The sequence below is a fragment of the Vigna radiata genome, chromosome 4, assembly GCF_000741045.1.
Source record: "Vigna radiata var. radiata cultivar VC1973A chromosome 4, Vradiata_ver6, whole genome shotgun sequence".
NCBI classification, from domain to species: Eukaryota; Viridiplantae; Streptophyta; class Magnoliopsida; order Fabales; family Fabaceae; genus Vigna; species Vigna radiata.
In genome coordinates this window covers 6,989,657-7,003,073 of record NC_028354.1, presented here as the reverse complement: position 1 = coordinate 7,003,073, position 13,417 = coordinate 6,989,657, and the positions used below count along the sequence as shown (strand labels likewise).

General features: G+C 29.9%; 2 protein-coding genes across 5 annotated transcripts; one reads left to right on the top strand and one right to left on the bottom strand.

The window, feature by feature from the left end:
* Positions 1-1,398: 1,398 nt before the first annotated feature.
* LOC106759543 (peptidyl-prolyl cis-trans isomerase CYP71) lies at positions 1,399-7,367 on the bottom strand. Of its 2 annotated transcripts, XM_014642756.2 has the most exons (13): positions 7,077-7,367; positions 6,861-6,946; positions 6,468-6,556; positions 6,001-6,240; positions 5,764-5,885; positions 4,830-4,905; positions 4,586-4,693; positions 4,328-4,504; positions 3,945-4,162; positions 3,610-3,742; positions 2,966-3,189; positions 2,111-2,264; positions 1,399-1,876 (listed from the first exon to the last, which is right to left on the bottom strand). In XM_014642756.2, the coding sequence occupies exons 1-13, from the start codon at positions 7,211-7,213 to the stop codon at positions 1,793-1,795; spliced, it is 1,848 nt and encodes a 615-aa protein (XP_014498242.1). In that variant the 5' UTR covers positions 7,214-7,367; the 3' UTR covers positions 1,399-1,792. The 2 variants fall into 2 exon arrangements, with proteins under 2 accessions (XP_014498242.1, XP_014498243.1); XM_014642757.2 differs by lacking the exons at positions 6,861-6,946; positions 7,077-7,367 and having other exon boundaries at positions 6,001-6,248.
* Positions 7,368-10,655: 3,288 nt separating this feature from the next.
* Positions 10,656-12,051, top strand: LOC106759053. Of its 3 annotated transcripts, none has more exons than XM_014642066.2 (3): positions 10,656-10,796; positions 11,533-11,689; positions 11,815-12,051. In XM_014642066.2, the coding sequence occupies exons 2-3, from the start codon at positions 11,534-11,536 to the stop codon at positions 11,860-11,862; spliced, it is 204 nt and encodes a 67-aa protein (XP_014497552.1). In that variant the 5' UTR covers positions 10,656-10,796; position 11,533; the 3' UTR covers positions 11,863-12,051. The 3 variants fall into 3 exon arrangements, with proteins under 3 accessions (XP_014497552.1, XP_022635234.1, XP_022635235.1); XM_022779513.1 differs by having other exon boundaries at positions 10,672-10,796; positions 11,454-11,689; XM_022779514.1 differs by lacking the exon at positions 10,656-10,796 and adding an exon at positions 10,849-11,321.
* Positions 12,052-13,417: the final 1,366 nt, after the last annotated feature.

Here is a 13,417-nt window from a genome sequence, read left to right as displayed (position 1 = left end):
AAATTAAGATGTATTTCCCCGAAAAATTAAATTATATTTATCCAAATTGATAATTAAAGTTTAAAATATCTCTGGGCTTTCGAAATTAATTTTTGAAGTTAATATGATAGAATCGTATTTTTATGAAGGTTTATTTTATTTTTTTCCTGGAAATGTTTAAGAAGTTCTAGACGTGTTATTACCAGATAGAAACATTCTTTAGGTTCTTCCAGTCATAATAGATTTTAGTATATTTAGTTGTCTATATTTGAGCACGTTTACAATAGCTACTACATGATCCTTTTTTATTGTTGAGATTTTCATTATCATCGGTGACTGGTTAACCATTACCATATACCTATTAATGAAGAACAGAGATTATATTGGTTGATTCTTTTAGGTCCTGAGTACTGTCTGCTTTTAAGTTTTAACATCATTGTTTAAAACGAAAATCAACTTGAATTGAATATATCATTATTTGACAATGAAATTAAAATTGACCATTTTAAAAGTAAGTTTCAATTGATAGGAAGAAATATCCTAACTTCAAATTATTGCAAAATAAGGGGAGAAGTGAGAATATGCTCACTATCTTGGCGACCAAGAGTAAGACAATGACACTTTTTTCTTTTATTATTATTATTATTATTATTATTATTATTATTATTATTATTATTATTATTATTATTATTATTATTATTTCACCGACACAAACTATTTCGAAATGAGTCTGTATCATTTTCTCCGTAAAAACTATAATTTTTCTAAAGCAAAACATTTAGTGTCATCTTATGGCTCTTAACGCATACGCTGAGGTTATTGATATTGGTATTTTACACATTTGAGGATTTTTTTCAGGCATCAAAAATAGTTCGTCTTTGGATTCGTTTAAAAAAATTCAACCTAAATTGAACTCTTAATTTTGGTTCAACTTGTCTAGGGTCAAAAGATAATTTTAGCGCATAAAATATATGCTAAACTTTTTTTGTATGTTTTTTTCATATTCTTAAATACGATATTTTTTGTCACACAATCATAAATAAAGTAAATGATAATTTTAAATAGATGACTAATGATTCTTTCTTTTTTTAACTAGAAATGTGTACCCTCTTTAAAATCTATTACGAAATCGAAAAGATTGATAACATTTCCTAGACATTTTCTATTCAAATATCACCAAGTTTTTGTGCTTTCAATAACAACTTCAATTATTAAAACTCATTATGCACGCAGCATAACCGATAACACCAAAATGTCATAAATAACAATTACTTGTTATTATAGGTTTTAGCTTAAAAATAATTACTATATGTTTTAGATACGCCAGAGCCCCCCGGATTGCTGCAGACTGCTTTAACAAATTGCAGGTCAAATTAAAGATGGATGGAACAGTGGTGTCCATGTTTTATGAGAGTTAAATTATTAGCCTGGAAATATCAAAGGGTAATACTATTTATACCACACTTAAAAACAGTTTTAATAAGGTTATATATCAGAAAAAATTACATGTCAAGTGATATCGGCGGACCGCATTCCTTTGACGCGTGCAAAGAACATTATAATGGCAGAGCAGAACAGAGAAGACAGCACCAGCTAGCTTGAGCCATTAGTCACATTAAGGAAGATGGAACCTATGACGGAAGTGTAAGCATGAAAAACAACACCCATCCTGTTAAAATAATTGCCTCAGTTCGTAGCAAACCTATGAAGCTAAAGGAAGAAGCTTCAAGTCATCCATTTAAAACTTCTTCAAGCAAGTATCACCGGTAAATGTATGACTGATGACTGCAGCGGCAAAACAAACCAAAGACCTTCAAGACTTCGGTACAGTGACATTTAGAATTTTAACATCTTGATATGGTTTGTCTGTCTTGTCTGTCTTCACTTTCTCTATGGCCTGCCAACATTAGATGTTCTCAATATAGGACTTTAATCAACAAGACCCAAAACATTTTAACATAATACATTATAGAAGAAAACCTATAAGAGCAACATTTATCAAAATTTTCATATTAGGGAAAAGGAAATTGAGAAGGACTGATTTCAAAATGCCCACACTACAAATTTGAAAAGTATTTGCCGAGTGATTTTGAATAACATGACTCTTAAGCAAAAATAGAAGGCAATTTACCTGTACAACATCCATTCCCTTTGCAACTCTACCAAATACAGTGTGCTTGTTGTCCAACCATGGAGTAGCCACTGTGGTGATAAAGAACTGAGAGCCATTTGTATTAGGGCCAGCATTTGCCATAGAAACTGTGAACGGTCTATCATGCCTCAAACTGTATGAGAGAAAACAAAAAATTATTACTCTAAAGTTCCATCTGAATAAAAACCATACCCCAGGAAGTTTCCACTTGGCATTAGCATATTCCCCAAACTAAGAAGCACCACTTTTGAAACTGTGAAGAAATGTCCCCATGTTTGTGTAATATCTCTTATGATATAAATTTGATTAATGTGTTCCTTTTACGATTCAATTTTGATTAATGTTTTGCTTTAGAGCTAATATGCTTGAAATGATTAAATTTTCATACTGCTGGTTAAAGATGAATTTTATAATTCTTAGGAATTTGATATTTATGAAATTCTTTGTATGACTCTTTAGAAGTACGGTATTGGTTCTTTCCCATGGTGGTTTAGGAGTTTAATAGTTTCTGGATTTTTCTTTACAACAATGGTTTCTCAAATTCCTTCAAGTTTTTTAATTATCAAATAAGATGTCATAGTACTTTAGTTGAGACTAATTATCATATAACTGTAAACATCTTATTGTGATATTTGATCATACATACATGTATATCTCTGTGTGTATACCGTGTCCCTATGTCCTACAATTTTTAATGTAGTCATATCCCTGTGCGCCTGTAGTATCTGTCTCCAGTCTATGTTTCAAAACTCCCAAATAATCATAAGCTTGGAGTCTGAAATTGTGATGATATTTCTTGCATATGATAGTATGTTTAAAAGCAAACATGAATACCTTTTATGAAATTCATCCTCAAATTCTCTCCCCCAAATAGATTGCCCACCAGTGCCATCTCCCAGAGGATCTCCTGTTTGAATCATGAAGCCTTTGATGACCCTATGAAAAATAAGATTGTCATAATAGCCATTTCGGCAGTGTGTTGTGAAATTCTCCACAGTTTTTGGACATTCCTCAGGGTATAATTTCATGTGAACATCACCCATTGTGGTGTGTAGAATCTGCAAAAAGAAAAATTTGTATTGTAAAGCTACTTTTTAGGAACAGAGAGATAACCCTGTGATTGTAAAAGAAAAAAATATATGAAAACCAACTCAGATGTAATGATCAAGATGGAATATGTTTTAGGATATCGTTCTGTTCTGCTAAACAAGGACAAGCACTTAGAAGAGATGACTATTTTGTTTCAATATGCTTTCCTCCACAATACGGAAGGAGTTACACCATCATATTAAGAGCTATTCAAGATTCCAACCATTATGGAATAGGGCAATAGAAAAACTTAGGAATAGGAATTAATTATTCCATTAACATTAAGACTAGAAGATCCAAACCCCTTCAATAACATAAGAAAGGTAAGCTTTTGGAACATGAGTGTCAATTCTCAACCTACTTTTTAAAGGCAAACAAAGATAACTCACCACATTGTCAGGAAGTGACGTTGTAACTGACTTTCCAATGTCTGAAACTGCCAAAAGTTCATCAGCAGGAGGTTTTTCATTGAACACGTCTCTTCCTTTAGTTGCATCTTCAGGCTCCTCCGGTTCTCTTCGACTGATACATGATAGATTTCCGGACTTAGATATCGTGACTTTCATTTGCATGAGATACTACTAATGATGACATACTTTAAAAAGATGTACCAAGGTAAAAAACACAACCAACAAAATATCTGTATATGATATCAAATAGAAAAACTATATGACTTTGTATTTCATAAGAGAGGTAAAATGGTCAGTAGAGTGTACAATNTTACCTGAATAAATATATCCTGTGCTTTTTAAAGGCACAACACAGGAGAGTGGGATCTGTCAAAGGCTCCTTACTCTCATTAACATTTGCAGCTGCCGAAGGAATCTTTCTTACTCTTTTGCTACTCCGATCGCCTTGATATAAAGCTATTCTTAAGAACCTATCATTATTCTCCACCTTTCCAAGTATTCGACTAACTTTATTGGTGTGCAGATTAACGATCTACAAACATATGGAAGATGTAAACAAATAAGGGAAAAGGAGCACCATCTAGCCACCTCATGTATTAGCGAACAATGAAGGAAAAGTAATAAAACAGAAAGGTAGTATTACAGAAGGAATTGGAGTGACTATTTGTAAACCTTGAGTAAGGAAAAAAAATCTTACTTTTATCCCAAGCAAAGTTGCATATATAAGAAAATTGGAACTTTCATCAAAGACTGCATTTGGAAGTGGTGCACTTTCTGTTTTTTCTATTTCCTTCTCAACAGCCATTCTTCGACCAAAATCAATAGCTTCCAACCGATATAATGGAGCATCACTTCTTTGGAGATCTTGAGCAACCTTTAATAAAGCAATTCATTTACCATATTATTACGTCCACAAATGACAAAAGAAAGGGAGAAATCATGAAAAAACTGTTACCTCTAAAGATTCATCATAAACTCGCCTTAATTTACCCGTTCTGAACCAAAACACACGGATCCTTCGATCAGGTGATGTAATGGAAAATTGTTTACCATCTGGACTTACCTAAAAAAGATGCAATATGGTCAATAAAAACCATCGAAGTTAAACACCAGATATCTAGCTTTCAAAAGACACCCAAATAACATAATGTGGAATTATTAACTGTGAGTTCAGAAATATGTTCATATAATTGAAGTACCTCAATAGCTGAAACAGAAGTCTTGCATTTTGCAATTTCAAAGAGGTCAGTATCACTTTTCAGTTTAAAATTGACCCTACAAAAACCCGAGGAAAGCATTAAAGAGCATAAGTAACTGCACAAATTCCAACATCAAAACTTGTGTAATTGAGAATTTCCAGAACTGGTATTCACTATATAGTAGAATAATAAATACTAATACAATCACAAAATGACTATGTATGATAACCACACTTGAGATTGAGACGGTAAAATAATTCTAAAGGACTTATCAGATCCCTCTCACTCTCATTCTATATATAAGAAAGTTCTGATACAAAAATACATGAAAGATTATGGATGTGCCCCTTGACCTAGGTGCAGACCTAAGTATTACTACTATATATACTAAACACAATATAATGATGATAAATAAGGTAAATATTCTAACAATTATAAAATGTTTGAAATATTGGCACTTCCATGGGATTGCAGATTACAATACCGATTCATTTTGTATAGGCTAGGCTTGTAAGCAAGTTATTGGAGGACAAATTAAAAACCCTTAGAAGATCATTGGCTAAGTGGTCGACAATGGTGCCAACAGGAGGATATAAACCATTAGCCAGAAGTTAAGGAAAAATGCCACCTATGAACAGAATAGCAAATGTTATTGCCCGACAGGATTTCAGTGAAACATCCTATGGTGGAAATTTTGAAACTAATAAGAACGATCTTATTGAATATGCAGTAGCCTTTTTTAAGGATGCCTAAATCTATTAGTAGTTTGAGATAATCCTAATCATATTATTGGCTATTACAGCTGGTGTTTAGAATAACTCATTGAGAAAAAAGTTAAAGTGCAGCTTCAGAATTCACAGGTTTTAATATGATGATATTCGTTTATAAAAATGAACAGAGGCAGAATTACAATAAGAAAAAAGTAAGCACATACTCATCCTCTGGGAATTGAAGTGTCACAGGACTCCAATATTCAATTATTCCCTTTGCATCTGCTGAAAGTACGGAATCATAGACGGCGTTGTACTTCATAACTTTGATAGGACCCATATGTATCTGAACAAAGCAGGGAATGAGACCGATATTCAATAAAATGATGCAAAATATCACCAAAATAATTGTAATTCTTTTCGAAGAATAACTTATATTAAAGTTAGTATAGAATTGGAACCTCTTTGGAGACAATGGGATCATTTGAACCAGCTCGTGCATCGTATATGTGCACAAAAGATGAGTTCCTATCACTTATAGCAAGTCTGGCTTTGACATCCCCTTGTTTGTAAACCCATTCAACAGCACCAGGAGTATATGGCAAGCGAATCATGACCATCATGTCATAGTTGACTACATCGTATATTTTTACAGAGCGGTCATCTGATATTGTGCAGCAGAGCAGACCATCAATACTAACCTGCATAGCTGAAATAAGTCATGGTTGATGACAAGCATAACGAGACTCTGAAAACATAAATACATAATACAACAAGAAAATAATCGCAATAATATTTTCTATGCCCAACAAAATCATACTATACAGTATCATAATATAATATATCTGACAGTCAGGCAAGAATACATTAATTTAACAAATTATATAAAATTTATAGCAAAAGTGTCGCGGGAGGTTAACAAACTTACAGCTAGACCTTCAATTGGACCAAGATGAGATCTGAAGTGTTTGGCAAACTCAATACCAATTGACTTTTTCTTCCAAAACTTCAAATGCCCTGACAACAAGAAGTACGACACAATGTCATTCCAGACATATAAACTATTCCAAAGATTAAGCTAATTCAAATAAGACCTATGTGCTATCATAAGTATATCGTTGCACCTGTATCGATGCTTCCATAGTTACACGGCACCGATAATTTTACAAAAAATAAAAAATAACAAACAGCGACAAAAGTACCGGTAAGGTTACAACTAATAGCATCACTCTATTCAAATGAGTAGCTTCAAATTTTCAGCATGCTACTAACAACTAGAAAAAAAGAAAAAAAATTAATCATAAATTCAAATTCGGAATACCATCGGAACTTCCAGTGATGAAAAAATCCGCAGCAGAAACAGCAACATGCGTAACCACGTCACGGTGCATGTAACTTTTCTCGTACCTGCATCGAGAACAACAATAAGAAACTGAAGGAATCCATAACATTCACGAGATTTTCACTTTTGGAGTTGCGCAATTTCTCGATTGAAGAAACCCTAATTCAAAACTACGATATTGGCGCGGAAACTGACATGTTGGCGGAGGGTAAAGCGTTGAGGTAGGCCTGCTCGAACTGAAGGGGTCGCTTGGGCCGAGCCCGAGGGGCCGGGCCCGGGCCTATCATCGGTTCCTCTTCTCCAGCGTTGGCACCATTATCGTGTTCTTCCATCTTCAAAAGCAGCACTTCGATGTAATTGAATGAGGAAGAACAACAAAGCTTAGGAACTTTCTCTAAATGTAGAAATTTCAAAGTGAGGGAGCGAAATCTTGTTCTGAAGAGTTGAAACACTAGAGGAAGAGTGAAAAAAAGACCGGAGCAATCTAAACCCTAAAACGGTACGTCGTTTAATTCTAACGGATAACCTATGTTGGGTTGGAATTGTTTCTTTCTGCACTACCAAAAAACTCTCGGACACCTCCTACTTCTTAGTAGTTTCTTTCTGCACCACCAATAAACTCTTGGACACCTCCTACTTCTTAGTAGCTAGCCCAATCAATATAATGTAATTTATGTATTCATAGGTGTATGAAAATTAAATATTTTATTGTAATTACTCTAAGACAAAAAATATTTTATCATACAAGTGTATGAAAATTAAACTTATAAATTAAACAGACTATAATTTTGAAATTGAGAAGAGAATTAGAGAACTAATATGTGTAGACACAAACGCAAAATTTCCTTTAATATTAATATTATAAAATCAAAATTTTGTTTATTACGAGAATGTCAAAGCTCACAAGTATTTATTTTATGTTAAAGAAAAAAAAACTTACTATTTACAGGTATCATTAATATGTTCAAAAACTAATTATTTAAAAAAAATAGCTAATTTTCTGAATATTTTAATGCAATTTTTTTCTCAAACAACCCATTTGATTCGAATTTTGATTTAGAAATTAGTTGTCAAACTAAGCCATTATTACTTTATTTATATATTAAATATAATGCTATATGTTTTAAATTAATAGGATCGGACAAACTTTCACGATTGCTAAGTGAGATTCTTGAATGCCATATTTTACCTTTATATTATATTCACCAAAGCATGATAACACACACTCTAGTTCTTAATTAAAAAATTATGTAATTTATTTATGATTATGAAATAAAATAAATTAATAATAAAAAATAATTTCGCAAAAGAAATCAAGAAAAATATTTTTTATTTCACAAATTTTCATTTTAAAATGTCAGTAATATTGTACTCGTTATTTATTAAAAAACAATTTCATATAAGAAAATCACAATATATTAAATTGATTTTAATTTTATATTAAATTAAAAGTGAAATAAACTAGATTAATTTAATTGTTATATTTAGTTTGAGTAAACTTTTTAATAAAAAACTTGAGTCAACCAAACATATTTACGAACACCTAAAGTTACTCTTTCTCATCCTTGTTCTAAAAATTTATCTAATAAAATACTTGAGAATTTGTTTTACATATGTTTTTTTTACTATTTATATTCTTTCATTTGATTCAATCATATACGTGATATTTATAATATAGTCAAATTTCAAATATTGGTGACTTAAACTTAACTGAAATTTCAAATAAAGATTATTTACAAATTAATATTATGTTGGAAGTCTTAACACATTAATCAATTAAATTTTATCATTTTAATGTGAATTTGCCTATTGATGTTAATATGACTATTTTTTTTGTTAATGTTATTCAAGGTTTTTTAATAAACATTTTTTATTTTTTCTTTATTCATTATTTAAATAAAATCCCAAGTTATTTATTATGTTACTTAATAATAGTATTTCATACGTTAACGACGATATGATTATTATTCGGTTGATATTACTTAAAAAAACAATTTACATATAATAGTGTTTTTTATGTTCAAAGTCGATGAAAAGTATTTTTTTACCAATAACATAAAAAAACAACTTTAACTAAAGTTGAACTAGTTTTAATATATATTAGTTGAAAATAACTTTGTTTTGTTAATTGAGACTCTCTTTTTTATTATTTTACTAATTTTAAACTTGTGTCTATGTATTAAAAATTAAAAATTGAAAAAATAATAATAATAAATATTTTTATATTTATAATTAAATTTTGAATAGAATCAATCTTAAATGTAATTTATAGGTTTAAGAAGTCGATATGTTTATAAAAATTTAAATAATAGGTTTTGTAAAAATATAAAAATTAAATATGTGCAAAAATGTAGTAAATTTTCTAAAATTATAAATGATATGTATAAATATGTATAATTAATTCATTAAAACTACAAATTAATGTGTGGTCAAACTAATGTAAATTGTATATCTAGAGTTGTTTAATCAATACATCAACAAGTTTAATATGTGTTGTTTAATGGTTTGATTAATATTAGGATACACTCATTTAAAGTATATTGTTAGATTCGTCTAATTTTTATATAGACAAATTTGCGTAATATATATTGCAATACTCGTCTAATAATAGAATAGATGTAATCATCTCATGTGTATTAATGGGTTCATCTAATATGTGTATAAAGAGACTCGTCTATGTATATTATTAGACTCGTCTAATTAGTATATAGACAAACTTGTGTAATGTGTACTGTAATACCTGTCTAATGATATAATAGATAAACTAATTGAATGTGTATTAATGCATTTGTTTAATATATATATATATATATATATATATATATATATATATATATATATATATATATATAGGTTTATCAATTAGGGATGGGAGGGAGGAGAGGATGTGAGAGAGGTTGCGGGGGTTAGGGTTGGAGGAGAAGACGACATGGGACTTGCCTTCAAGGTGGAAGAGCGTGTCAATGGCAGTGTTGGAATCTGTTGGGAAGAGGAAAGAGAAAGGATTAGTGTTCGTGTAAAGGGCTTTGGAAGTTTGAGAGCTTTAATTTTGCCATCTCACAATGAACATCGACATTAACACATCAGCATCAATTAACTCATCTGAGAGCATTTAACAGACAGGATAAAATTGACTCATTTTTACAAAAAAATATGATCAAATTCAGACCGTTACAAAAATAAAAACTTAATTGAGATTACCATACAAAAATAAAAACCAATGAAAAATTTAAACTATATATATATATATATACATACTCATTTAACATATATTATTTAATTATTCTTATTAGTATATTTTATAAACAAACTCTTATAATGTTTGGTGCAATATATCAATATATAAATATATTAATATAATGTATATTCCTAAATTTATCTAATTAATACATAAAATCACTCATTTAATATTTTATTATACTCACTTAATGAATTGCAAATATTATTATTCATAAATAATCAAATTTAATGAATATTACAGAAACTAAATCAAGAAAAGGAGATATTAAAAAATTCAATAAAAAAACCTAAGAGAAGGTTAATCCATCCATAAAACAAAAACAAAAACCCTGTTTTGAAGTTTCCGTTTATTTTATCATACTATGCAAGTAATGTACTGCGCTAAGATAGCAAAAATTTAAGCACGCAAAAAAAAAGTTAAATTGAACAATTAATACTAAATAAGAAAATAATAATCTAAAAATTGAAAAATAGTGTTTCATAATAGTGACAAAAAATAAAGAACGTTAAAAAAAAGATTGGCCATCATGACATGGAAGTGAAATACCAGAACATTCTAGGAAGAACCGAGAGCATCCGCTTATGATATTGTGACATTTCATTTAACCGTTGCAAATATTATCAATTGAAAACCTGCATCCATTTCCTCTGTTACGCTAACACCCTTCCTTCAAAGTAAGCATCCCAATCCTTTTCTTTCGATTTTTCTGTTTATTTTTTTAGCACTTTCAGCTCCTTTTGATTTTCATTCATTTTTGCTGTTCTTTATCTCTTGATTTCTTTATAATTATCTCCTCTTAATAGCACGTGTTTCGACGGGTCCAACGTTTTAAAATCAGTGTCAGAAAATTTGGTAAATGTTAATGTTAGCTGCTCTATTTGGTGTAAGTTAATGACCTGTGAAGTTACAGAGTGTTATGGTACTTGCATAGAACAGAGCAGCCAGCTAATAATTAGTTACTTGTACCGAAGGGCAGACGCGTGTGAACTATAGTTGTCTGCATCTTACTCCATTGGATGCTAGATGACAACATCTGATAGATAGACAGCCACAAGGAACATCATGATCATGAATTACGGAAGTGTCAATTATGTTGATGTCATTCACTTTGAAGATTAGGATGTATTGTTTTGTGGTGAACTTGTGACAAAAGCACTGCGTTGAACCTGGGCAATCAGGGTTCATTGTTGATTCAACCTGTAAGAGAGGTGTTTGTCAAATTGTTTCAGACAGATTTGGTGGTTATTTTGTAGATAGATACCTTCATAGTTGCATGTGTATGGTTTTCTAACATAATATCTTATATCTTGTTATGATTTTGTTTATGCTAGACTTATTGGGTGATACTTTTGCTTTGGGAAAATTAGTGAATTGAATAACCTTTTTTGTTGGTCCCCCACAAATTTGAAGGATGTCAGAACCACCATTTAGACCACGAGAGAAACTTATTGAGAAGCAAAAGCATTTCCAGAGTGTCCATAAGCACACGTATTTGAAAGGACCATATGACAAGATTACCTCTGTTGCAATACCACTTGCATTGGCAGCATCTTCATTGTACCTGATTGTAAGTTTGTTCGTTATCACTTTTCAGAAATCTTCATATAATCTGTATTGACTTTGCAGATTGAATATTTCAATAGCATTCAATGAGTCTCCTCTTATTTCTGGTAGTTTTGTACTTTTTATCAGGGAAGAGGGATCTACAACATGTCACATGGAATAGGGAAGAAAGAATGACTTACACTTTCTGATTGATTTCTGTGCTTATATGTCTGGTGCCTTGATAAATTTCTGTAATTTTCAGACTTTGATCACCAAAGGATGTTCAAAACTTGGAATGAATAGTGTTCTCTATTTGGTTGATGTAACGATATGATGGTGATTCAGTACTTGTGTGTAATAACTGGATTTTCATGTTCATCTTTACTTTTTGTATAATTTTCACCAGGTATATCTCAAATAACATGAACAAAACACTTAAGTGCGATCATAAAAAAGAGAGAAGAAAGCACATTTTTGCCTATGGAATAATACCAAAAAGTATGAATATTGTGGAATTAAGATTAAATATGAATTTGTTTTGAAATGGAAGATTCGTTGTCTTATTTGAACTTTTTTTTAGTGATTTTTCTTATTTAAAATTTCAACACGTGATTTTAAAGTAGTTTATATTTTTCTTTCTGCATATTTCCTTGTTGTATCAATCAACATCGCCCGTTTGAATTATTACCAAATGGTCTATAGCATAGTTTGTTATCAGTAATTTAATATATCCCTATTTTAATGAGGTACTATAATATATCCATGTTAGAAAAATTATGAAATATGATTTCAAATGTTCTTAATATCGGAAGTTATAGTATGATTTGAAATGTTGTAAACGGGAAATACATTAAAATAAAACAATTATTTAATAACTTTATTTTATAATATATATATATATATATATATATATATATATATAATTTAAAAAATAAAAATATGATTAAAATATTAATATCATGAGTTGTAAATTGATGCTTTGTTTTATCAGGTTATCAAATAATTATTATTCAAAATTTATCGCTTAGTGAGTCGTTTGGTCCAGGGTAACATTTAAGACAGTATATACTTTAAAATTATTTTTGTAATAATGGTTCAAATATATATATATATATATATATATATATATATATATATATATATAACGTTATTTTAATTTAAAAGATTATTATAAAGATTATATAACATTTTTTCAATTTTATAAAACTTTAAATCACTAATATAAAATAGATTTATTAAGTATGTGAATTTAAGTTTGTTCAGAAAAAAAAAATTAAAAAATATGCGGTGACATTTTTGTAAATAAAAGTGATAGTTTTACATATGTTACTTTTTTAACATATTTAAATTAATATTTTTAAGTCTGTTACTTTTCTAACCGACTTAAATTATTATTTTTATATCTGTTACTTTTTTTAATAGACTTAAAAACATGTTATTCACTAGTGTAAAAACGCTGTTTAACGTAAGTTAATTTGGGCTTTTAACGTCACTTTCAAAACCGACATTTATATGGGTTGTTAGCAAAATTAAAGAGATGAAGTTTTGATGATGAACAGATTTGCACTAGACAATATTCACAAAGAAGAATTGAAGATCTCCGCATTTTATAAAGCTTTGTTAATAATCAAAAATGATGTAATAGTGCTCTAAAATGTTATAGGGTTGATTCTTGTGACTTAAATGTAATTTATCTCCTTTGGGAATCTTCCACAAGCTGTTTTAATCGATTAAACCATGTTTTAATCGA